The 24,017-nt window shown below is 41.5% G+C and overlaps 1 protein-coding gene across 1 annotated transcript; it reads left to right on the top strand.

Annotated features, from left to right (window-relative positions):
• The first annotated feature begins 534 nt into the window (after positions 1 to 534).
• On the top strand, positions 535 to 24,017 carry LOC148105972 (protein NLRC3-like). The gene is made up of 9 exons (XM_087838004.1): positions 535 to 623; positions 708 to 809; positions 2,206 to 2,284; positions 6,619 to 6,808; positions 6,936 to 8,802; positions 9,657 to 9,830; positions 14,599 to 14,772; positions 21,418 to 21,464; positions 21,613 to 24,017. The coding sequence occupies exons 1-9, from the start codon at positions 535 to 537 to the stop codon at positions 22,149 to 22,151; spliced, it is 3,261 nt and encodes a 1,086-aa protein (XP_087694130.1). The 3' UTR covers positions 22,152 to 24,017.

The following is a 24,017-nucleotide window of genomic DNA, read 5'->3' as shown; positions in this document are numbered from 1 at the left end:
TTTGTATTTGATGATTTTGTTTTATTGTGAAATGTCCCACAGAACAAACTGAGGTAAATGACCTTTGTGTTATTCAAACACTCTACAGGTCAGGTTGCGGTGCTGTGGATTTACTGTGCTGGAGTGCAGTACAGTGACTGTAGTGTTCATGGTCAGAGTCAGGTTACATCTTAGGGTTCTTCCACCTGCTGAATTCCACTTTATGTCTGACTGTTCTCATTTTTCTGTTTAGGTGCAGAGGCAAGGTCACCCTCTACAATTTAGGCAACAAAATACAGCTTTTCTTACCTTTATGTTTCTCTGCTTGTGACGTACACAACAATGGTCAAGCTGAGTATTGATTAGAATTAAAATTTAGACTGTAACAAAGTTTCTATTCCTATGTGCTAACATTATTTTATTATTATATTAATGTAGCACAAGGTTCAGTTCGCCTTGTTATAGAGGATTTCAGCTGATGTGCACATGAATGATTTGTGTTTCCTCTGCAGGTGAAGGTAGAAAGTGTGTGTGAGCTGATGTGAATTGAGCAGCATGGATCAGTGTGAGGACAGAGAGGAGGGAGTCCCTCCCTCTAAAAGCACTCTGTGTGGGGAACATGAGAGCCAGACCAAAGCTCAGAGGTGAGATGACCATCTCTAACTGTCCATGACTCTTCTCCATGTCACAGCTCAGCACTCACATCACTGCTCCATCATTATTCACAGGAACCAGCCTGGACCTCCACCCAGCTCTGTGTCCTTACAGAGTGACGGGTCTAAAGGTGCTGTTATTAACTTTAAATCAGGCGTGTGTCGTCCTGCAGAGAGGTAATGTGTGTGTAAATGTTGTTGTGTGTTTGTGAATAAATCCTCCATCATGTTTAATGTCAGCTCTGTTTCACACACATGTTCATATGTGCAGCGCTGTGTGTTGGAGTGTTTCCACAAACACAGCAGATACTCAGAGATTATTTTTAGGAAGAGGAGATGTTCTCAAACTCTCTGTCCTGAAACTCTTCACTCAGTCTGATCCCCACTTCCTGCTCCTCAGCAGTGCTGCCATCTTCATCAACCAGGACAGAAATGAACTGAACTGTTGTTTCCTCATCAACTTCTTTCTGTCTGCTGAATCTGTAGTGAATCAAAGTGAAACGTGTGAAAATGCAGCTGTTAATGATCCAGTTTGTTAGATGAACGTGTGAATGTTGCAGTGTGCTGTTAAACAGTAACACAGTAACTGTGACGTGTCCTGATCTGACAGTAGATCATGTTTGTGTTCTTGGTCACATGACACAGGTCAGCTGTTCACACAGAGTTCATCTTTATAGGCTGGACCAGTTTGGAATAATACTGGGAGTAATGGTTCTTATATGGAGCTTTTCTCCTCTGAGCACTTTGATACTCGCCTCATTCACACATGGAAAGCAGTGCAAATAAATGCAAACACGGTTTTCCTGCACTCATCTTTTATCAGGATGATGTCAGTGTGAGCTGTTGTATGAAAAAAACAAGTATGAAAAAAGTGTTTCACAGTTTTACTTTGAAAAACAAACAAACTGTGCTGCAGGTGAACAGTTTGATGGTTGGAATGAACAAACAAACAGACTCAGCAGCGCACAGACGTCCCAGCTTCATATATCGTTGTTAAACTTAACGTAGGAATCACAAACATTCAGAGATGAACTTACACACTTGGCTTTATACGTACTTTGAGTTGAAACGTACTTGATCTGTGAATGATGACGTTTCACAAGTACACACAAGTACATTTACTGAGAAACTGCCTTTGAAACAAAGTTCAGTTAGAAAAACACTGAAGTCATTCAGGGAATTATGATCTTTGTGTTTTTACAGAGTTTAAAACACAACAAAGAAGTGTCAGTGATCAGGATAACAGTGGAAGGACTCTGGAGGATCATTTGTATTATTGATCATTTTGATCTCTGACAGAGAAACTACAAATACAGATGCAACAAGGGAAGCAGCAAAAGTGACTGAACACAGCTTTTAGAGGCTAAATTCACATTTCAATCATCAAAGTGTGTGTGTGTGTGTGTGTGTGTGTGTGTGTGTGTGTGTGTGTGTGTGTGTGTGTGTGTGTGTGTGTGTGTGTTTGTGTGTGTGTGTGTGTGTGTGTGTCTGTGTGTGTGTGTGTGTGTCTGTGTGTGTGTGTGTGTGTGTGTGTGTGTGTGTGTGTGTGTGTGTGTCCATGGTTCCTCCACAGAGTGGACCAGCAGAACTCAGAGGTTCCCAGTGGTCAGTCTGCCCAGCAGCATCAAACACAGCTGGACTCCATATTTATGGTCTGTACATGTACAACAACTACTTTATTATTATTAATAATACATTTATTTATAGGTCCCTTTCAGAACACCAAGGACTCTGTGGACTAAATGTCCAAAAGAAACAAACTTTGAAATCAGACGGTGCAAATGTGATCACAGGCAATGTTCCCTCTAAGCTGCACGTGTGCAATTGTGCACTGCTGGCACGTCTCTGTGCACAGAAAATCTGCATTGCACACAAAAAAAATCCAGCTGAATTGAAATTAAAGTAAATACGTTAACAATTCTGTTTTGCAGTGTTAGTCAGTGACTGGCTGCTCCAGCCAATGATGTGATTCACATTTGTATATACGCAGCTAATCACTCTTCACTCTTCACAACATAGTACGCTGGTCTAAACAGATTTTTCAGGTTTATTTTTAGTTTGTTATTTGCAATTGGTGTTTGTTCTGGGGAAGATATTGCAGACTGAGCAATAATGCATTTCTAATGGGGGCCTTTCTTAAAATTACTGGTCCCAGTAACAAAGGCGCTTGTTGACTCAGAAATCGAGGGAAAACCAACAACACACCCGGCAGAACATTATGTTATTTACACGAGTGCAAATAAGTGGTCCACATGTGCGCATTCACTGTCAAAATAAAAGACGCGCACCAGATAAGAAGTTGCAGCGCACGTTTGCGTCCATATAAAAGGCTGTTTTTGTCCGCTAGAGTGGGATTTTCTCAGCACATTCTGCACCACATCTCTGTGCGTTCATCATTTGTTTGAAGCCAGCTCACCTCCTGCAACCACTTTTCCGAGAATACGCGCTTCTTTTGTGGTTCGGACTCCTTCTGACATTTCTTTGGAGGTGGAGGAACATCACAGTAATTGCGTAAAGGAGCTTCTTCGACATCTTTAAGAGTTCTAAACAAATGTCTGTCCTCCCCCAGAAAATCTTATGTACGCAAACACGCGTTGCAACTTCTTATCTTGTGCGCTCTTTTTATTTTGACAGCGAATGCGCACCTGCGGACCACTTATGTGCAGCCCTGGTTATTTAGCTCGTCATATTGCAGCCACAGAAATTCTTTTGTCCATGAAACCATAAAGCTGCACTTTCTTTTTGCCTTATAGTCTGATTTGTCATAACTTTTCCGTTTTGTGGTAAGCTTTTCTTTGGCTGTCACTTCTTCACCCTGACCTGTCTTATTTGGCTCAGCAGAACTAAAATATATATCCTGCTGCTTTTACACACGCACTCACATAACGCTCAGCGATTCTCTGCGCGATCAAACTCTTACACGTTTAAGCTGCGGGAGATTTCACTTGTCATGTTTGCATAGTAAGCTAACGATTGATAAGATGATGTCAGAGGAATTGGTGCGCAAATTATCATCACTCACCAATCAGTGCTGTCGCTCTCTATACACAGTTCACGCGATTGCAAAGTGAAAGAAAAAAACAAGCGCAAATTCTAACTCGATTTCAATATGTCACATATTGACAGTGGCTCACCGATGCCAATGACATAATTACCCAGCTACATTTCCGAAAGAATGCAAAAGCATTGACATATATTTTTCCTATGACAGCCCGACGTGCAGGGCAGAGATAGATTTTGGTAGCCCGACTGGAAAAATCACTAGCCCCGGGACGTCGGGCTAGCAATTTTGCAAGCCCTGCACATTAATGACAACGTGTACAACCATTGGAGTTGGTTTGGTTGTTTGTTTTTCTTCCTGAATAATATCGTTGTTTATATTTACTGCGGGAAGAAACGGTAAAAACAGCGTTTTATAAAGAAAGCACTCTCCACCTGTGAGTAAAGATGAAACCAAAACACCCCCCACCCTTTCCTATTGGTCGAAAAAAGTACCATGTCGACCAATCAAAACAGGGCATTTAGTTGTTTAGGAAGGGGGAAGTTTTAGGAGTGACGGTGTGTTTTGAGGTGTGAGAGATTTGTGACGTTTAGCACAAATCTTGTGTAGTCAGTGTGTAGTTAGTGTGTAGTTAGTGTGTAGTGTAGTCAATAGTTGTGTTGTGTGTGTCAGAACAATGAGGCGACTGCTGAATGTTACAGGTGTTACAGCAGTGATACATCTGCTGTTGTCAGGCCTGCAGGTATCAGGCTGTTGTTCTCCTTCATCTCATAGTGGACACAAATTATTTTTGGAGTGGCACAAATAACTTGTGTGTCATCAGATTTGATGCAGAACAGCTGATTGTTCTGTAAATAGTTTGAAATGTTTATTTAAAAACGCCTTGGCTGCATTTTTAGGTAAACAGCTGCAAAAAACTTTGTTTTACCTTTTTGAAGAAGTAACTATATAATTAATTGCCCAGCACTGGTCATTATTTACTGTATTTTGCATCCAGAGTTACAGACTCTCTCCCAGACCACAGACTCATAATACAAGTCAGAGCTTAATAATAAATAAAATAAATAAATAAAGTTGTGTTTTCAAAATTGGAGTTCAAGTTATTTTTACTTCCAATAGTGTTAACATGCTACAGGTCATGAACAAGATTGTTTTTAATTTTCATTATAAGTGGGCTAAAGCAGTTAATTAAAAGTAGTCTAACATAAATGCTGTCATTTGATTACTTTAATAAACCATGTAACTTGGATGATTCGATGCTGGCGTGACCACAGTGCACACGTCTGCTGTTGCTCACAGTGGTCCAAGGGACGCTCAGGGAGTTTGTGTGTTAGACACATGAAACATTAGAGGGAACATTGATCACAGGGAAACATTTTAAACATCGAGGCTTTAAACAGAAACCAAAGCGAAACAGTTTGTAGTTGAGATCAGTGAGAATGAAGCTGAATAACTGTTTCTACAATAACTTTGAACAATAACTGACAAATATGATGGAAATTAGCAGAAATTAACAAATTTCCCACGTGTGGGACTAATAAAGGTTATCTTAGCATTAGCACTTACTAATGGTGTGAGTCGACACTCGGCTGTATTGAGACGACCACATTAGGTGGTCCTCAACTGTAATGGAAACCAGTGGATCCAGTCCAGTCGTGGCGACCTGTGGTGAGTCGATCTGAGCAGCTACTAATGGAAACGGGTCCATAGATGTGTTTGTGCTTAATAACAGTGAATCACAGGATTTTTACATTACAGTTAAAATCTCATGTTGTTTGTTAAAGTGTGCAGTTCAGGGTTTGTTACTAAAACTGTGGTTTGCTCACTTTCCAAAGACCCCGTCCCCATAAAAAGCAGCCAAACAGCTCTAAGAGTTACACACACATATCTATCAAGTTTACTCTGGTCTAATATACTTGGATTTAGCTTGAAGAATGTTCCTGTACGAGGACTGAAAATGATTTAAACAGCAGCCAATGTCCAAAGAACAACTTTAACACAACTTCATAAAGCCTGCAGAGCAAAAGAAAAACTAGCTGAAAGTCTGGCTGCTCTTATAAAAAGTACAGAGAAATTACGGGTCGCTCAACGCTTGTGCACAATATAAGAGTTTAAATAAATCTAAAGAATAACTCAAAATCCTACAATCATACTGAGAAAATCATCTACAGCTAACTATCCAAGTGGATTTGTTTAAGACAGCTCCATCTGCTGGTGGCCCTCTGCAGGTGCATGAAAGGGGCGTGTTTATAGTGAAAGTAGTAGAGAAAGTAAACCCCACGGGAAGGAGGGAGGACTCTCAGCAGCTTCCAGCTCATATTCAGACATTTGACTTCTCACTGAAAGCAGCAAGTTTGGGTGTCTGTACCTTAATTAGAAGAAATAACATGGCCATAGTAATTAGAGTTGATTGAGCAATGCTGTCCTTATAATGTAGTTTATGATTTTTATGGACAAGTCCAGTTTTTCTGTAGAGCCTCTCAAGTTGGTGACAGCAGCAGTGGAAGTTCACGTGTAAAGCAGAGCAGCAAATCAGGTGATGTGATGTTCTTCTGCTTCCCTGGCTGCTGTGTCTGTGGTGTTTGTTCTGTGTTGTAGCGTCCTGATGACGCCCTGTTTGTGCTCCAGTGGATGATGAGAGTCAAACCTTAAATACTGATCTGTATGCGTAAACAGAGTGAACCTTTAAGACCAGTTGTCTGTACGATCAACTCAGTCACCTATAACATCTCCAAATTTCTGGCTTTGATCATCAACCTGTTGATAGTTCAGCTCTGAACACCAGTGAAATGTTTCTCCCACTGAAATCACTGCATTCATATGAACAGAATCAACGTTGTGGAGAATGTCTCAGTTAATCAGATAAAGTCAAACTTATAATTGGTGAAGAGCTCGTGGATGATATGCCCCTTGATCGTAAAGAAGTGGATGTTGTGGAGACTGAAGTTCAGAGTGGTGGTTCATTCATAAAGTATTCTGTTCCAGCTGCTGGAGGACAACATCATCACTTTTGTGAAGAACGAACTGAAGAAGATCCAGAAGGCTCTGAATCCAAATAAGCCCCAGTGCTTGGAGTTTCAGAGGGAGGATGATGAGCAGAGGAGCAGCAGAGAGGCATTTGTGAAGATCACAGTGGACTTCCTGAGGAGAATGAAGCAGGAGGAGCTGGCTGACCGTCTGCAGAGACGTAAGAGGATTTATCTAAAGATTTAAGCTGCTGGATAAATGAGACACTCATGACACCAGTGTGTTCAGTCACTTCTCAGTGGGTCAGAAATTGTCATCAGCATTTTGAAAAGTAGGATTGTTAAAGTTGTATTTTTATTTTTATTATTATTATTCAGAACTTCCAGCTGCTGTTTGTCATCGTAACCTTAAATCCACCCTGAAGAAGAAGTTCCAGTGTGTGTTTGAGGGCATCGCTAAAGCAGGAAACCCAACCCTTCTGAATCAGATCTACACAGAGCTCTACATCACAGAGGGAGGGACTGCAGAGGTCAATGATGAACATGAGGTCAGACAGATTGAAACAGCATCCAGGAAACCACACAGACCAGAAACAACAATCAGACAAGAAGACATCTTTAAAGCCTCACCTGGAAGAGATGAACCAATCAGAACAGTGCTGACAAAGGGAGTGGCTGGCATTGGGAAAACAGTCCTAACACAGAAGTTCAACCTGGACTGGGCTGAAGACAAAGCCAACCAGGACATCCAGTTCATGTTTCCATTCACATTCAGAGAGCTGAATGTGCTGAAAGAGAAAAAGTTCAGCTTGGTGGGACTTGTTCATCACTTCTTTACTGAAACCAAAGAAGCAGGAATCTGCAGCTTTGAAGACTTCCAGGTTGTGTTCATCTTTGATGGTCTGGATGAGTGTCGACTTCCTCTGGACTTCCACAAAACTACAATCCTGACTGACCCTAGAAAGTCCACCTCAGTGGATGTGCTGCTGATAAACCTCATCAGGGGGAAACTGCTTCCCTCTGCTCGCCTCTGGATAACCACACGACCTGCAGCAGCCAATCAGATCCCTCCTGTCTGTGTTGGCATGGTGACAGAGGTCAGAGGGTTCACTGACCCACAGAAGGAGGAGTACTTCAGGAAGAGATTCAGAGAGGAGGAGCAGGCCAGCAGGTTCATCTCCCACATCAAGACATCACGAAGCCTCCACATCATGTGCCACATCCCAGTCTTCTGCTGGATCACTGCTACAGTTCTGGAGGATGTGCTGGAAACCAGAGAGGGAGGACAGCTGCCCAAGACCCTGACTGAGATGTACATCCACTTCCTGGTGGTTCAGGCCAAAGTGAAGAAGGTCAAGTATGATGGAGGAGCTGAGACAGATCCACACTGGAGTCCAGAGAGCAGGAAGATGATGGAGTCTCTGGGAAAACTGGCTTTTGATCAGCTGCAGAAAGGAAACCTGATCTTCTATGAATCAGACCTGACAGAGTGTGGCATCGATATCAGAGCAGCCTCAGTGTACTCAGGAGTGTTCACACAGATCTTTAAAGAGGAGAGAGGACTGTACCAGGACAAGGTGTTCTGCTTCATCCATCTGAGTGTTCAGGAGTTTCTGGCTGCTCTTCATGTCCATCTGACCTTCATCAACTCTGGACTCAATCTGCTGGAAGAACAAAAAACAACATCCAAGTCGTTTAAATTGTTTGGAAAAAAAGTATTACAGAAAGAAGTTCAATCTGCAGAGAAACACTTCTACCAGAGTGCTGTGAAGAAGGCCCTACACAATCCAAATGGACACCTGGACTTGTTCCTCCGCTTCCTCCTGGGTCTTTCCCTGCACACCAATCAGAGTCTCCTACGAGGTCTGCTGACACAGACAGGAAGTAGTTCACAGACCAATCAGGAAACAGTCCAGTACATCAAGGAGAAGCTCAGTGAGAATCTATCTGCAGAGATAAGCATCAATCTGTTTCACTGTCTGAATGAACTGAATGATCGTTCTCTAGTGGAGGAGATCCAACAGTCCCTGAGTTTAGGACGTCTCTCCACAGATAAACTGTCTCCTGCTCAGTGGTCAGCTCTGGTCTTCATCTTACTGTCATCAGAAAAAGATCTGGATGTGTTTGACCTGCAGAAATACTCTGCTTCAGAGGAGGCTCTTCTGAGGCTGCTGCCAGTGGTCAAAGCCTCCAACAAAGCTCTGTGAGTAAACATGTGATCAGTCTTTTATTTATAACATAAACAGTGTAATGTGTGATGGACCCTTAAAAACTTAAACATATTTATTTGAATGATCATCAGCAGTAAATACAGTATATCATAGTTAATGTTTGATAGCAGCAGTAAATGTCATAGTGTCTTAGACATATATGGACTTCAGCTTTAATCAAAGTCATATCCAGAATCATCCTGTAAGTAAAATTGATTTATACAGCAGCTTTCACAGGTCACAAACCTCAAAGTGCTTTACAATAGAAACAGGCAATAAAAACACAGAAGATAAAAACATTAAACAGCAAACACTGAACATCATACAGCCTAAAACTAGTTAAAGGCCACTCTGAATACTAGAGTCTGAATAAATGAGTTAGTGGGACCAGTAACAGCCTTCGACTGGAAGATCTCAGATGTGAGATGAGCTGTAGGATTGTAGAAAGTCAGAAATATAGACTGGGATTTAAAGTAAGGACTAAAACTTTAAACAAAGCCTAAAATGAAGAATTATGACAGAATTAACCAATAAGAATCCATTAAATGGGAAAAAAGTCAGTTAAACTTCTGTAATAGTTTTATGATAATTTAATGAGCAGAGCGTTATTGATCAATATGTCAGCTACTTTGGTGCTAATGCACTGCCCGGCACATGGAGCCCAATTGGCATTTGCAATAGAATACCAGAATTGATTGACCATTGTCAGTTAACAAATGTCAGTGTCGTCCATTTGTTGACTCTCAGTAAAAAAACAGGATTAATTGCTAAATCTAATAACTCTTTAGTTCACCCTCATTGCAACTTAACAACAGTGTTTGTTTAATGTTTATCTGTCATTTTTCAGACTGAGTCACTGTAAGCTCTCAGAGAGAGGCTATGAAGCTCTGTCCTCAGCTCTCAGCTCCCAGTCCTCTAGTCTGAGACAGCTGGACCTGAGTAACTCTGACCTGCAGGATTCAGGAGTGAAGCTTCTGTCTGAAGGACTGAAGAGTCCACACTGTAAAATGGAAACTCTCAGGTCAGGATTTAAAATTTTTCATTGATGATCACGTTAAACCTGATTTCTATTACTGCATAAACAGTAAATTGTTTTTTTTTTATTTAAATTGATTTCTTTCTGTCTTTCATTTGCAATGAAATGTCCCATCTGCTCCTCTGAGTCCAAAATCTTTATTTTAGCAGTGCTTCATCCACCAAACCTTATAGTTCGATTCCTGTATTCTGAAGGTTTTTAGGCTGTTTGTTCAGATATCAGAATGTGATTTTCAGAAAAATTTAGTAATAAAAATATGATCAATTGATTATTTCTGACTGAAAAGATGAAATATATATTTGGTCATAGTGATATGACTCATTGCCTCACTTAAACATAAAATGTAAACAACAATTCAAAACAATAGATTAATACAAAACAGAATTTGACTGTTGAGCTTAAAGTGAGCTTGAATGTTATTCACTTCCTGTTTTATTTTGGTAGTTATCGTCTCTGGTTTTTACTTTTACTTCCTCCCCCGACATTGTCTACATTAGTTTCTGCTGTAGAAGGTTTTATTAACTGTTTGATTTGTCACTTTTTTAAACTATAATTGTTGACTTATAAACTATTGCTAAAATGTATTTTCATTAAAATACCAAATAATTTATTACTTTATCATCTAATTAGATTATAATTCTGTAAATAAGAGTGATAGTGTGGCCTGTGTGGGTTGTCTTCAGGTTCTCTGCTTCCTCCCACAGTCCAAAAACATGCATGCAAGGTTAACTGGAGATGTGTGATTGTGAGCATAAATGTTTGTCTGTCTCTGTCTAGCTCTGTTTCTACCTGGCTACATCACCGTGGTTACTGATGCTGAACCAATAACCTGGTCTGGATCAGGTTATGTTCAGAGTTTTTGTTTAAAATCAGCTGAAGTGCCTCATTTTCACTGATTCTTTCATTTACAGAAAGCTTTAAGTGAGATATAGATTCAGTCATATGTTACTAATATTACTTTTAACCTGAGTAGCGAAAGTCCGCGGTGATCTGAAAATGAATTGCCGGGAGTTGTGCCGTTCTCGGCGGCTTCAGTGACCCTCGAGCTCTCGACTAGCTATCGAGTTGGTGGGTAACAGACGTCTCCGAAAACGTCGAAGCACTTTTGCAAATATGCGATATCTTGATAAACCGAGCAGATATTTGAAGTTTCCACACCCACATTCTCGCCTGAAAATATGTTAAACGTTTATTTTGTGACCCAGGAAGATTAATAAGAGTAATTTTAAAACTTAGTAGCAGTCGCCATTACCGGAAACTGGAGTTTGGCTGGGCCGCACTATGAATTCTGGGATATGGTGGGCCACGAAGGACACACCCGACCCATCCTTCAAATTCGGGGAAAAGGAGGACGCATTTGTCGGCTGCATTCGGAGGAATTTGGACAGCCTTTGGTGCGTTGCTGTGACGTTATCGGTCTCCAAATGTGTCCTCAGGAGGATGCAGCCCATGAATTTGGACAGACCGAGCCTGCGTGCTGGTAGCACCCTAGCCACAGCTCAGGTGTGGAGGAGAAGCTGAAAAAGAAGGTTTTCTAGTTTGTAAGAAGCAGAAAACTGAGAGGACTAAGTTAAAGAGAGGCTGGAGAGTAACACAGAGCAGCAATGAATGCTGCTCACACAGTTTAGACAGTTTAGCATCAAATGTTCAAGTGAGTTAGCTCCCAGCTAACTAGCAGAGCAGCTAACTAGCAGAGCAGCTAACTAGCAGAGCAGCTAACTAGCAAACCAGCTAACTGCACCCACAAGCTGCGACTGCGTCTTTCTGACAAGAGCGTCAGACACTCAGACTGATTTTCTTTGTAGATGATGATGTATTCTCACACTGATCCTTCATGATGATGCTGCCATCCACCCACTGCTCCTGGATGCTCATGCTAATGTAATTGTAACGTACGTTGTAGGAGAGAAAAATAACATCGTGGAAGAGACATAACGTGAGTAAAAAAATGTCCTTGAATGCATTTAAATAAATAAATCATAGTTCTGTCTGTAACTATTACACCACTCTCACCACATTTGTTAACAATTCTCTCAACAAATGTGTTTTTCCTCGTTCTTTGTTATCCAGCTGAGACTTTGGGTAAAAATGTGTCATAAACAGGAGAAAGCAGTGCAGGTTCAATGTAATCAAACCTCAGACTGAGTTCAAAATCATCACCTGTCCCAGATACCACATCAGCACCAGAACCATGATGTGTTTACTCACATTTAAAAAGGTGGAGGTCAGTGTGAATGGACTGTTGTCATTGGTGTGAATGTGCCTCTATAAACATGTGCTCTTCATTATTGATGTTTTCCTAATGAACAGAAAATGAGACTTAATAAAATCCTTCTGACTGTTGTTGGAGCAGGTTGGGTCCTGGGTTTGAGTCCCCCACTGTACCACTTTGTTTCACAGTGTATAGAACAACAAATAAAACCAAATCACAAAAAAACACATCAAACTTTGAGGGTTTAACCAAGGATGAGGAAGTAGACTCGGCCCCAAACAGCTGGATATATGGATGGTTACCACAGCAACCACAGCAGTGTGCTCTCAGTATATTTAGTTGTATAAAGGTGTTTGTGGTGTGTTGCAGCTGAAGCAGCCTCATGTATGTTGACACAGGGAGAAAATAGTGTGAGAACACTGTTCACAGCAGTCACAGCTCGCTGCCTTCAACAGTCTCTTCCTTCCTTGTTTGGATGTCACTGATATCATCTTCTGCTCTCACACTGACCACCTGTTGAAGCTAACATGCTAACATGGAAGCCGCAGGTATGCCACCTGTGGCAGCTGAGGTCACGTGATCTGAGTGTTTGAACCACGTGTTGGAGCAGCGTTTCCAAACATCTGCACTTCAGAAGCTCCAAAGTGTGGAAACCTCACTGTGGAGCGTCTCATCCCTATCTAAGAGATTTTCTTGCCTCTGCAAAGCGAAGCTTGCAAACAGCACCATAGTTTGTCAATCCCAACAAATCAGAGCGCTCCTTATGTCACATCACATGACTCGTGTGTTTACCTCTTTGATTAGCACCCAAAGAACTAAAGAAAGGCTAAAAGGACGTTCAGCCAATCAAATCCCTCCTAGGAACAGGAAGTCTAGAGAGGAAATGGAGCAGAGAAGGAGAATCACCAGTTTAAATGTCTGAGTTTTAAACTGGTGACCCTCTAAAGAGGCTTTTATTGACTCTGTTTTCTTTACAGCTTTTTTCACCATTTAAACTGTTTAATATCAGATTTAGAAATAACTTTTGGACAGTTTTTCGACATTTGCACTAAAATGTGACATAAGTAATGACTTTCTGACTTTACGTTGGACTAATCTAACGACTCAGCCTGGCTATGTTGGACTTGGTGTGGAAGCAGCTCCCAGTTTGAGTTCAGGAGACAGACACCCTCTCTACTTTGAAGATCAGCTGCAAATTTCCTTTTGATAAAGCTTATAGTTCGAGCTGGATCAGGTGAACCATCCTTTAGTTATGCTGCTATAGGCTCAGGCTGTTGGTGGACTTCCCATGATGCTCTGCTTTCTTCTCCACTCCCCTCTTTTCACTCCTGATGCTTTTATATGTCACTACTGCATGTCTTTTGTCTTCTCTCTCCTTAGTTTGTGTTTTGTTCTTGTCTCTCTGAGCTCATCTCTTCTCTTTCCCCTCACCCTGCAACCAGTCATGGTAGATGTTCCTCCTGGAGCCTGTTTTCACTGGGAGGATCTTTGTGTCAAAGGGAGTTCTTCTTCCCACCATCACCAAGTGCTGCTCACAGTGGATTGTGTCGCGAAATCGATCAATGTAGCGCAGTGAGACAAACCATGGAGGCCCCAGAGAAGTGCAATCAAACAACGAGTTTATTAACACAAAGGAGAAAACATCAGCCTATGTCTTCTGACAAAAATACATGTTGTGGACACTTACAAAGCAGTGGGGTATACGCCCCCCCCCCCCCCCCCCCCCCCATGGCGTCAATAAATATAGTCAGATTACAATAGGTTCCAGACATTAGTCACAGTTAATGGTACATCTTGTACATCTTTAATGGCTATAAACAGACATAGAACTTCTCTTTTCTATAACACCTTCCATACAAGGTAATAAACTTCAAGCCCTCAGGGTCTCTGGGGCTAATTATTGACTCTGGTCATCTGTTGCCAAGTAGAGTAAAATATAGTGAGACACCAAATGAGTTAAGGCCTCAGGCCTGACACATTCCTAGATTATATGTGTTATATGTATTGTAAGCATGCATGCAATCATCCTGTTGTAGTTTCCCTCAGCATGTATCACCTGGACAGTCACGCCAGTGAAGCTTAAGACCCTTAATGAACCGAACATCAACTCGAAATAAGCACAAATATGCAATGTGTATGAAATACTTCTGACCGTACTTGTAATAAAGTTAACATAATGGAAGGATCCTCAAATGAACATCTTCAATAGACAACTTTAATACAATATCAATACTGTGAGAAATATTATTAGATGGAATAATGCTGTAAAGAATGTTATTAATGCAGTTATAATGATGCAGATTATATGGCAGCAATAAAAGAATTTCTGTATCTCCACAATTGTCTGATGGTAGGGGCTTTCTCTCTAATATTGGAGGCTGTTACCTTACACTGTTAAACAGCTTCAGATGACTGTTGTTGTCTGTTGGGAATTGTCACTTTTAAATAAAGTTACATTGAATGGATGTAAATGGATAGATGTTATTGTGACAAAGAGAAAACGATTGTTGACAGATAGATTGTTGTTTTGTGTGTCTGCAGTCTGTCAGGCTGTCTGATCACAGAGGAAGGCTGTACTTCACTGGCCTCAGCTCTGAGCTCCAACCCCTCCCATCTGAGAGAGCTGGACTTGAGCTACAATCATCCGGGTGACTCAGGAATGAAGCTGCTGTTGGCTGGACTGAAGGATCCAGGCTGGAGACTGGACACTCTCAGGTATGGAGAATGTCTGATAGAGGAGGAAGAGCTGGAAACATTTCCTGTGTCCTTCACTCACTTCCTGTTTGTTTTCTGCAGATGACACATGAACAATCACACATGCAGGAATATTTTCAGGGACAGACACACTAGTCTAGCTGGATAGTACATGGATATTTATGTAGGGGTCTCCAAGGAGTCTGTTTGCAGGAACATTAATTATAACTGATAAGTCATGTTGAGAGTTTCATTAAAAGTAGACCTACAGTTAGGTCCATAAATATTTGGACAGAAACAACATTTTGTAACTTTAGACTTTATTAGGTCACAGGTGTACCTGAGATAGTGGGCACTGTGTACCTAATAAAGTGTCAGCCATGTATATGTTTCCCATGCTGTATGTCCACAGTCACAGTGACAGTCAGTGACACTGACAGAAGGATGAAACAAGGCTGTGAATCATTTCAGTCTGTGTGTGTGACAGAGGCAGACAGGAGCAGCTAACATTCAGAAATGGAAGCTTAAATAATGACAAACTCTACATTCACGGCTGAATTCACAATAATTTTTTCTCAAGTGCACATTTAGCAGCTAATGCTAATACTGTTTTCCCTTGCTTTCTACAACTTGAGCAGCTATTGCCAAGTAGGCCACTTTGCTCTGCTAAGGATTTGTGTGACCATGATAGAAACTCTGATAAGCTAATGCTGCTAAGCTAATGCTTTTTATGGGCCCTGTTAGAATCAATATTTCATTCTCATTCTGTTGTTTGAGAACAATATTAACGTCTCACATCATTATTACACAAGAGAAAAGGGTATTAGCGTTAGCTACTAATGCTTATTCACCTCAAATTAGCTTTAGCTGCTAATGGGAGCCTATTTAGCATAAACCCTTCACATCATTATAATGCAAGGAAAAAGAGTCACTCATGGCAGCCTATTTAGCATTAACGTCACATCATTATAACACAAGAGAAAAGGGTATTAGCATTAGCTACTAGTGCTTATTCACCTCAAATTACCTTTAGCTGCTAATGGCAGCCATTTAGCATTAACTCCTCACTAATATAATGCTAATTTACATCAAATTAGCATTAGCTGCTCAAGTTGTTATAAGGAAAGAGAAAACGGTATTAGCATTAGCTGCTAATAATTATTCAGCCCTAATTAGAGTTAGCCCCTAATGTCAGCCTACTTAGCATTAACTCCTGACGTCGTTGTAATGCAGGGGAAAAGAGTTACCATTACCGGATAATGCTAATTCACATCAAATTAGCATTAGTTAATAAGGGTAGACTTCGTATCATTAGCTGCTGTCATTCTTACAAAGCAAACAGTATGAGCAGTACTAGCTGCTCACATTGTTAAAGGGGAAGAGAAAACAATATTAGCATTAGCTGGTAATAATTATTCACCCCTAATTAGAATTAGCCACTAATGGCGTATTGTTAAAAAGTAAGAAAAAACATTGTTAGCATAAGCAGATAATGGTAATTCACCTCAAATTAGTATTAGCTAATAATGGCAACCTACTTAGCATTAGCTGGTCACATTGTTATAAAGCAAGAAAATATGGTATTAGCATTAGCTGCCAATAGAGATTGAAAGACCACGTGACTTTCGCGCATTGCATGCCGGTAACTCGTGGCAAAACAATCCAAGTACCGCATCAAATGCAAGCATTTGCAGCACCGCAAAACGTTCATTCTCCGGTTCCAATACCTTCTTGCTTTTTCTTTGCCCTCCAAAAAAGTTATGTACAAAACGAAGGAGAACAATGTCGGTCCGTACAAAGACAGACTTGATGAAAAGGCAAAGAAAAGATACGAGGAAAAAATCAAAGGAGTGAAAGGGTTAGACCCTTACGAGCACACAGAGTGGACAAAATACGTTAGCGTGCTGCCCAACTTTCACCACGCTCATATTTATAATTATACGGTTATTGGAGTGAGTGCATACACTCATGAAGTTTAGTAACTTCAGGTCACTGCAACAAGCCCAGAAACAGTTTGCAGACGGATGGGTACAGGACCATGAAATGCACCGTGTAGAACGAAAGACCATCGTACGTTTCATAAGTTTACCAGTCTCACAAATCGTCTTCATAAATACACATTCGTTAACCGTTTATTAATAGGACCTTTGAGCTCAATGGTAATTAATTAGTAGTGGAAATAATTTCTGGTTCGCATTACAGAAATGTAGCAGTGACAATAATACTGTATGCTGTAATCGTACTGGGCAATTAGTGATAGCATAGCGCCACAATTTCTGTTCAGCGCCAGACTTGCTTGTAACCTATATCACCAATTATGTTATGGAAAATGACGTATTAACTACTACAAAACTCTGACCTTTGTGGAGATGCTTGGAGCAGACTAACCTGTGAGCTGGAGTGTTCTGGGACGTTATATTTGGTCTTTGAATGGCTGCAATCCAGGCCATCTGTCGCCTCTTTTTACTTCAGAAACATGGCTCGAACAATTTCTCTTCAACGACGTAATCCGATAAAAAAAACGATCTCTTTACCCGTCGGCTTCCCGTGGCTGTCATGCGTCCGGCTATTGCAGTTAATGATACAACAGCTTCTTGACAGTTTTTTGTGTTTCTTTTTATCGCTGTGTAACTTATTTCAATTGAAAGCCTGCGTGCGCTAGTACCTCTTGCCACGAGTTCCCAGAATTCTTTGCGGTTTTACCCTTGAATGACGTCAAATTTTCAATCTCTATTCCTATTCACTTAAAATTAGCATTACCTGCTAATGGCAGTCTACTTAGCATTAACTCCTCACTAATGCAATGCTAATTCACATCAAATTATCTTTAGCTTTAGCATTAGCTTTTAGCATCAGCCTACCTAGCACTAGCTGCTCACATTGTTAAAGGGGAAGACAAAACGATATTAGCATTAGCTGGTAATAATTATTCACCCCTAATTAGAATTAGCTGCTAATGGCAGCATACTTAGCATTAACTCCTCACATTGTTATAATGCAAATGATGCTAACTTGCATTAAATTAGACTGCTGTTATTAGCTATTGATATTTAGCAGTAGCTGCTCACATTGTTATAAAGCAAAGGAAAACGATATGAGCATTACGTTCTAATGCGTATTTGCCTGAAATTAGACGTAGGTGCTAATGGCGGCCTACTTAGCATTAGCAGCTCAGATGTTGTAATGCTAGGAAAAAGAGTGTTAGCATTAGCTGTTCACATTGTTATAAAGTTAAGGGAAATAGTGTTAGCATTAGCTACTCACATTGTTAAAAAGTAAATGTTAGCATTAGTGCATAATGCTAATTCACATCAAATTAGCATTAGTTAATAACAGCAGCCTATTTAGCATTAGCAGATAATGTTGACCTTGGCCCACTGGAAAAGTTAAGAACTAAAGATTTAGGAGTGTTTCTCGATAGCTCTTTCTCATTTGAGAAACAAATGAATTCTGTTATTAAAACCAGCTGTAAGCTTTATATTGTTGATTGTCATTTATGCTTAGAAATATTTACTCATATATGCTTAGAGTTGTATAATTGATTGCATAATGATAGAGGTTTGATCCTTAGTAGTCTGTAAAGACTCTGTGTGCCTTCCAGAGTGCTCTGGCATGCACACACCACTTGGGGCCATGAGAGAGGTCGTACCCTCTCTTACTGATTTATGGTGTAGGACAGGGGTCTCAAACTCAATTTAGCTGGGGGCCGCTGCAGGCAGAGTCTGGGTGAGGCTGGGCCGCATTAGGTTTTCCACAAGAAAGGCATGGTTAAAAAATTCCAATCTTCTCAAATCTCTTTATTTTTATTTTTAACACAAAATATGAAAAATAAATAAACAAATTAAGAATTAATAAGAAAATAAATCAATCTGTAATACATAAATAAAATAATAAGATATTTTTAGTCAGTGAACTTATGTGTTTTTTTCAGTCTTCTATATCTGCTGTATTTAGATTGAAATGTCTGTATTAACAGTTCTATAACCTTCTTCTGAACATGAATGGAACACTGTAGAAAATGAACTGTTCTTCTGAACATGGCTTCTCTTGCCTACTCCTTGCTGCTAGAGACCTGGCAGCGTTTCCTCTCGCATAGCCGAGCCCGATTTGGCCTGAGGGAGGAAGCAGTTGCGACCCTCAGTATGTCTTGAAGATGAACATCCGTAAGTCTGGACCTGTACTTGGACTTATTGAAGTTCAAAGTGGAGAAGAGCTTTTCGCACAAGTATGTGCTACCAAAAAGGCACATGGTCCGCTTGAATATTGGGGAAAGCCGAGGGAAACTAGGGCTCAATTCTCTCAAAAATTGTCCAAGCTTGTCTGCTTTTCCACTCACCTCCCTGAACTTTGCTTTGAGTTCAGAGTTGCACTGCAGCTCAATGAGCTCCATTTGAAGCACAGAAGGGGCATCTTGCACCTCAAAGGAGAAGGGGTCCACAAAAATTTGAAAGGTGGCTCTGTGTGTCTTGAAGTCAGCAAATCTGTGATCAAATTCCTCCTGTAGCCTCAAAATGACATCAACATACTTGTCAGCACTGAATGGTGTGCCTGCATCCATGAGTGCCTTGCATGCTGGGAAATGGCAAAGGTTTGTCTGAGAGAGCTGAGCTTTCCAGAGCGCAAGTTTTGTGGAGAATGCTCTCACGTTGTCATAGGCAGCACTGACAAGTTGCCCCTGGCCTTGTAACGTCTTGTTCAGTACATTAAGCTCATGTGTTATATCAACAAGAAAAGCTAAGTCCATGAGCCATTTGGGATCAGTTAGCAGAGGAACACTAACTCCATCCTTCTCCATGAAGGCTTCACTTCTGCTCTCAACTCAAAAAATCTCTTTAATACATTTCCCCTGCTGAGCCAACGTACCTCAGTGAAGTCGAGCACATCCCCATATTCTGACTCCATTTCCTCTAAAAAAGCACAGAACCTTCGGTGCTTTAAGCCCCTGGATCTGATTTGGTTGATGCATTTCACAACAATAGACATCACATTGTCAAACTTCAGGCATCTGCTGCAAAGGACCCGCTGATGGATAATGCAGTGCAGAGCAATGGCCTCCTCCACGCCTTCCTCTTCCAGTTTTTTTTGAACAAGTGCCACCAGTCCATTTTTCCTCCCTGTCATTGATGGTGCTCCATCTGTTGTTATTCCAACAAACCTCTTCCATGGCAAACCAACATTCTCAATGGCATCACACAGCTTGTAAATATCTGCTGAGCGGTGGTCTGGCCATGCATTGGAATTACTGTGAGCAGCTCCTCCATCACTTCAAAACTGTCATCAACACCACGGACATACATTGGGAGCTGGGCGGTGTCGGTGATGTCTGTGGTCTCATCAAGAGCGACTGAGTATACACTGAAACATTTGGCTTTCTCACACAGTTGGTCATAAATGTCACTTGATAGGTCAGAAATGCGAATGTTGCTAAACTGACCTTTCTTTCCCGGACAGACTATATTTGCAGCCTGCAATATGCACTTTTAGACAAATTCACCTTCTGTGAATGGCTTCCCTGCTTTAGCAATCATCTCACTAACCACGTGGCTTTGACTGCTGCATTATTCTCTTTGGTTGCTTTCTTGAAGAAATCTTGCTGCCTCAGTAGATCTGTTTTAAGACTGGCAACCCGGTTCACTCTCTCATCTTCTGGTATGTTGCATCCACCTCAGCATGTCTAGTTGTGTAATGACGTTTCAAATTGTATTCCTTGTGCACCGCAACTTTCTCTGTGCAAATAAGACAGGTCGGGGTGCTCCTGTGCTCAACAAAGAAATATTGCATTTCCCACTTTTCCTGAAATTGTCGGTGCTCATCACCAACCTTTCTCTTCACCGCAGGCTTTGAAAAAGACATGTTTGGGGCTATGTAACATTTATAATTCTACTTGGTGTCACTGTCGCATTGAAGTTTCAATCAAGCGTTTAGCCGACGGACGGGGAACGTCTCAACGCGTAGAGAACGTTTTTTCTGCTTCTTTTTCTTGCAACCGTAGCACGGCGATCGGCAGATAAAAAGCCGGTAGCAGTCTCCTTTGTTTTTACGCTCGATGTCGACGAGAGCAACTCTTAGCTTTCTGGTGTATTTCTGGTGTGTTTCTGGTGGGTCTGTGCTAGACGACCCATCACCAGCTTTTTCCAGCTTTTTCCACTGGTTACCAGTACGTGGTAGAATCCACTTCCAGATCTTGTTGTTTGTCTTTAAATCTCTGAATGGATTGGCTCCATCTTATCTCTCTTTAACAAAATAATCCAAGTCGAGCCCTCAGGTCTGCAGATAAGTAGCTTCTGACCAGAACTAGACGTAAAAACAGAGGTGAGCTTTATCGATCGCTGCAGCCAAACTCTGGAACAGTCGCCCTTCACATCAGGTCGTCACCAACACTCGACATTTTTAAAACCCGGTTGGAAACACATTTGTACTCTGTAGCTTTCAATTCTGACGAGTCTTTATAGTAATTACTGTGTATGTTTCCTATTTTCTCTCTACTCTGTGCAGCACTTTGGCTCAACCTGTTTTTAAATGTGCTGATAAATAAATGTAGATTTCTTTGAATAAAACAGTGGAGCCGAGCTTTGAGCTCAGTGTGTAACAGTGTGTGTATGAGAGCCATGTAATGTCCATGTGTGCATGCTGACTGTGCTGCTCTGACCCCCCTCCTCCTTTCAGGGTGGAGCCTGCTGGAGTCCGATGGTTGAGACCAGGTCTGAGGAAGTGTAAGTGTGTTTTTAATGGGATTCATGAAAACAAAGCAGCACACATTCAACCATCTTCATCATGTCAGGAGTCATCATCAAAGTGTCAATCAATGAACAGATGATGGATCAATAACTGCAGCTGGATTGTGTTTGTTCTCTCCATCAGATTCCTGTCAACTCACAATCGACACAAACACAGTGAACACAAAGCTCCAACTGTCTGACAACAACAGGAAGGTGACACGTGTGGAGGAGGTTCAGTCATATCCTGATCATCCAGACAGATTTGATTACTGGGAACAGCTGCTGTGTAGAAATGGTCTGACTGGTCGCTGTTACTGGGAGGTCGAGTGGAGAGGAAGAGTTTATATATCAGTGAGTTACAGAAGCATCAGAAGGAAAGGAGACAGTTATGACTGTGTGTTTGGATGGAATGATCAGTCCTGGAGTCTGTACTGCTCTGATGATGGTCCTCGTTCTGTCTGGAACAATAACAGAGGAACATCCATCTCCTCCTCCTCCTCCTCCTCCTCTGTCTCTAACAGAGCAGCAGTGTATGTGGACTGTCCTGCTGGCACTCTGTCCTTCTACAGAGTCTCCTCTGACACTCTGATCCACCTCCACACCTTCAACACCACATTCACTCAAACTCTTTATCCTGGGTTTAGGTTCTGGTTTCCTGGTTCCTCAGTGTCCCTGTGCTGAGTGGGGTGTAAAGAGTGTCTCCTGTTACAGAAACACTCTGACTGTTGAACAGATAGTTCAGTCTGTACATGTCTGTCTCTTTCACTCACAAACACGTTTTCAGATTCATGGATTCAATCAGTTGATGTTTGAAACTCTTCTAAATGATTCCTTGTAAACTTCTTCCTCTTCAGTCACAAACAAACAGGAAGTGATGTCACATGTGTTCCTGTCCACACAGCAGAATGAGTCTATTGCTGACAGTGATGTACAAACAGAGTGAGCATTTCTGAGGCCCAAAATAAACTGAGTAGTTCACTGAATGAACAATGGACTGTGAGCTCAGTTCCTTCATCATTAGTATGGATTATATATGTATATGTATTATATTAGTATCATATATATCAGGTGCTGCTGCTGCTGGTTTCAGTCATTGTGCAAATGTGCTGTTTGTAAGGTTGTAAAGCTGCAGTCAGCTGAGACTGAAGAAGTCACCTGATCAGTGAGCAAACGTTTCTGAAAACGTCCAGATGAACAGAATCAACCTTTTGGGATCAGCCAGCAATGCAGCATCATTGTTGTTCAGGTTCAGAGGTTTGCAGGAATGAACTGATGACCAGAAACAGCTGCAAAGTCCAATAAAATACCAGCTGGAGTTCAGCTGCATTTGAAGAAGTCAAAGAAAAGTAAGGATGGCAAAGGGCGATGTTTTCTTCCAAAGAACTGAAAACATGGTCGACGCCTCATTAGAAGAATAATCTGGACATTTGTGAGGAACTCTAACCAAGAAAGCAACACAAGAAAGCAACGTCAAACAGATCCAACAGACAGTTTCCATGACTGGAAGTGTTGAGTGTAAAAATGCTACATTGCATTATTGCATCCTCTCACCACAGGAGGTGCTGTTGGCACCACTGATTGCTGATCAGCTGTTCTCTGATGATCTGATTGATACTGTGAATAACGGGACTCACTGAACTCTGTGACACAGTGAAGATTACAGAGTTTAACTTCAACATCTGACTGACGTCACACAGACAGAAGGATGAACCAGTGAGGCACAGAACACAGTTACTGGAGATACTGGATCAGCTCCATGTGAACCTCTGATGGAGAAGCTGCTGAGCCAGAGAAACATCAGGACATGACAGGCAGCTGCACTTATCTAACAACATGTAGCAGAGCTGATCTATGTTAGAGGATCTATCACAGCAGCTGAAGCCAAAGTCCAACACTGGATAGCAGCTGAGCCTGTGCTGAGTGTAGTGTTACAGGAAAAGGGCAGAAACACTGACACTGGTAGCTCACAGTGATGCTGACTGGGGCACAGAGCTGAATGATGCAGCATCAGGACACTGTTTCAGTCTGACTGACAGAGAAACCTGTAGCTGTATCTACATGTGAGGCAGAGGCTACACAAGCAGCTTTCTATGTTTCACAGTGACTGAGATCTTCAGTGGGGGTGGACATGCTCCTGTACAGACCTCTGAGGAGAACCAAGGTGCAGTCAAAGAGTCCAGTCTGTCCTCACAGATGTGAACATGTGGTTTCATCAGGTCTGCTGTCAGCTAGCAGGCTCACATCAGAATCACTGTTCCTGAAAAACACAGTCTGTGTGACATCATCAGTCAGCTGATCGTCCCAGATCTGAATGGTTTCTGTCTCTACTGAGGAAGTCAGAGAATATCACTGAGGTGTGGATCAGGTCTGAGTGAGCTGTGGAGGGACAGCTTTAAACAGTCCACAGGTCTCACGTCCTGCTCAGTCTGGTAGCAGATACCTCGTATTGTTCCAGATGTGCTGACATCACCAGCAGCAGCAGCACAGCTGTGTGATACGATGAATCTCAGTTATTGATCCAACACACAGTAAATACAAAGATCAGGA

Source organism: Neolamprologus brichardi, chromosome 3 (assembly GCF_056152115.1).
Source record: "Neolamprologus brichardi isolate AB-2024 chromosome 3, ASM5615211v1, whole genome shotgun sequence".
NCBI classification, from domain to species: Eukaryota; Metazoa; Chordata; class Actinopteri; order Cichliformes; family Cichlidae; genus Neolamprologus; species Neolamprologus brichardi.
Note: the sequence above shows the minus strand (reverse complement) of the source record. Positions and strands in the feature narration are given on the sequence as shown.

Bases quoted from the DNA above. Each gene is read 5' to 3' on its own strand.
- LOC148105972 (XM_087838004.1), top strand. From the start codon at position 535: ATGGATCAGTGTGAGGACAGAGAGGAGGGAGTCCCTCCCTCTAAAAGC. The intron at 9,831-14,598 runs GTCAGGATTTAA...GTGTGTCTGCAG, and splicing joins TGTAAAATGGAAACTCTCAG to TCTGTCAGGCTGTCTGATCA. The intron at 21,465-21,612 runs GTAAGTGTGTTT...TCTCTCCATCAG, and splicing joins GAGACCAGGTCTGAGGAAGT to ATTCCTGTCAACTCACAATC.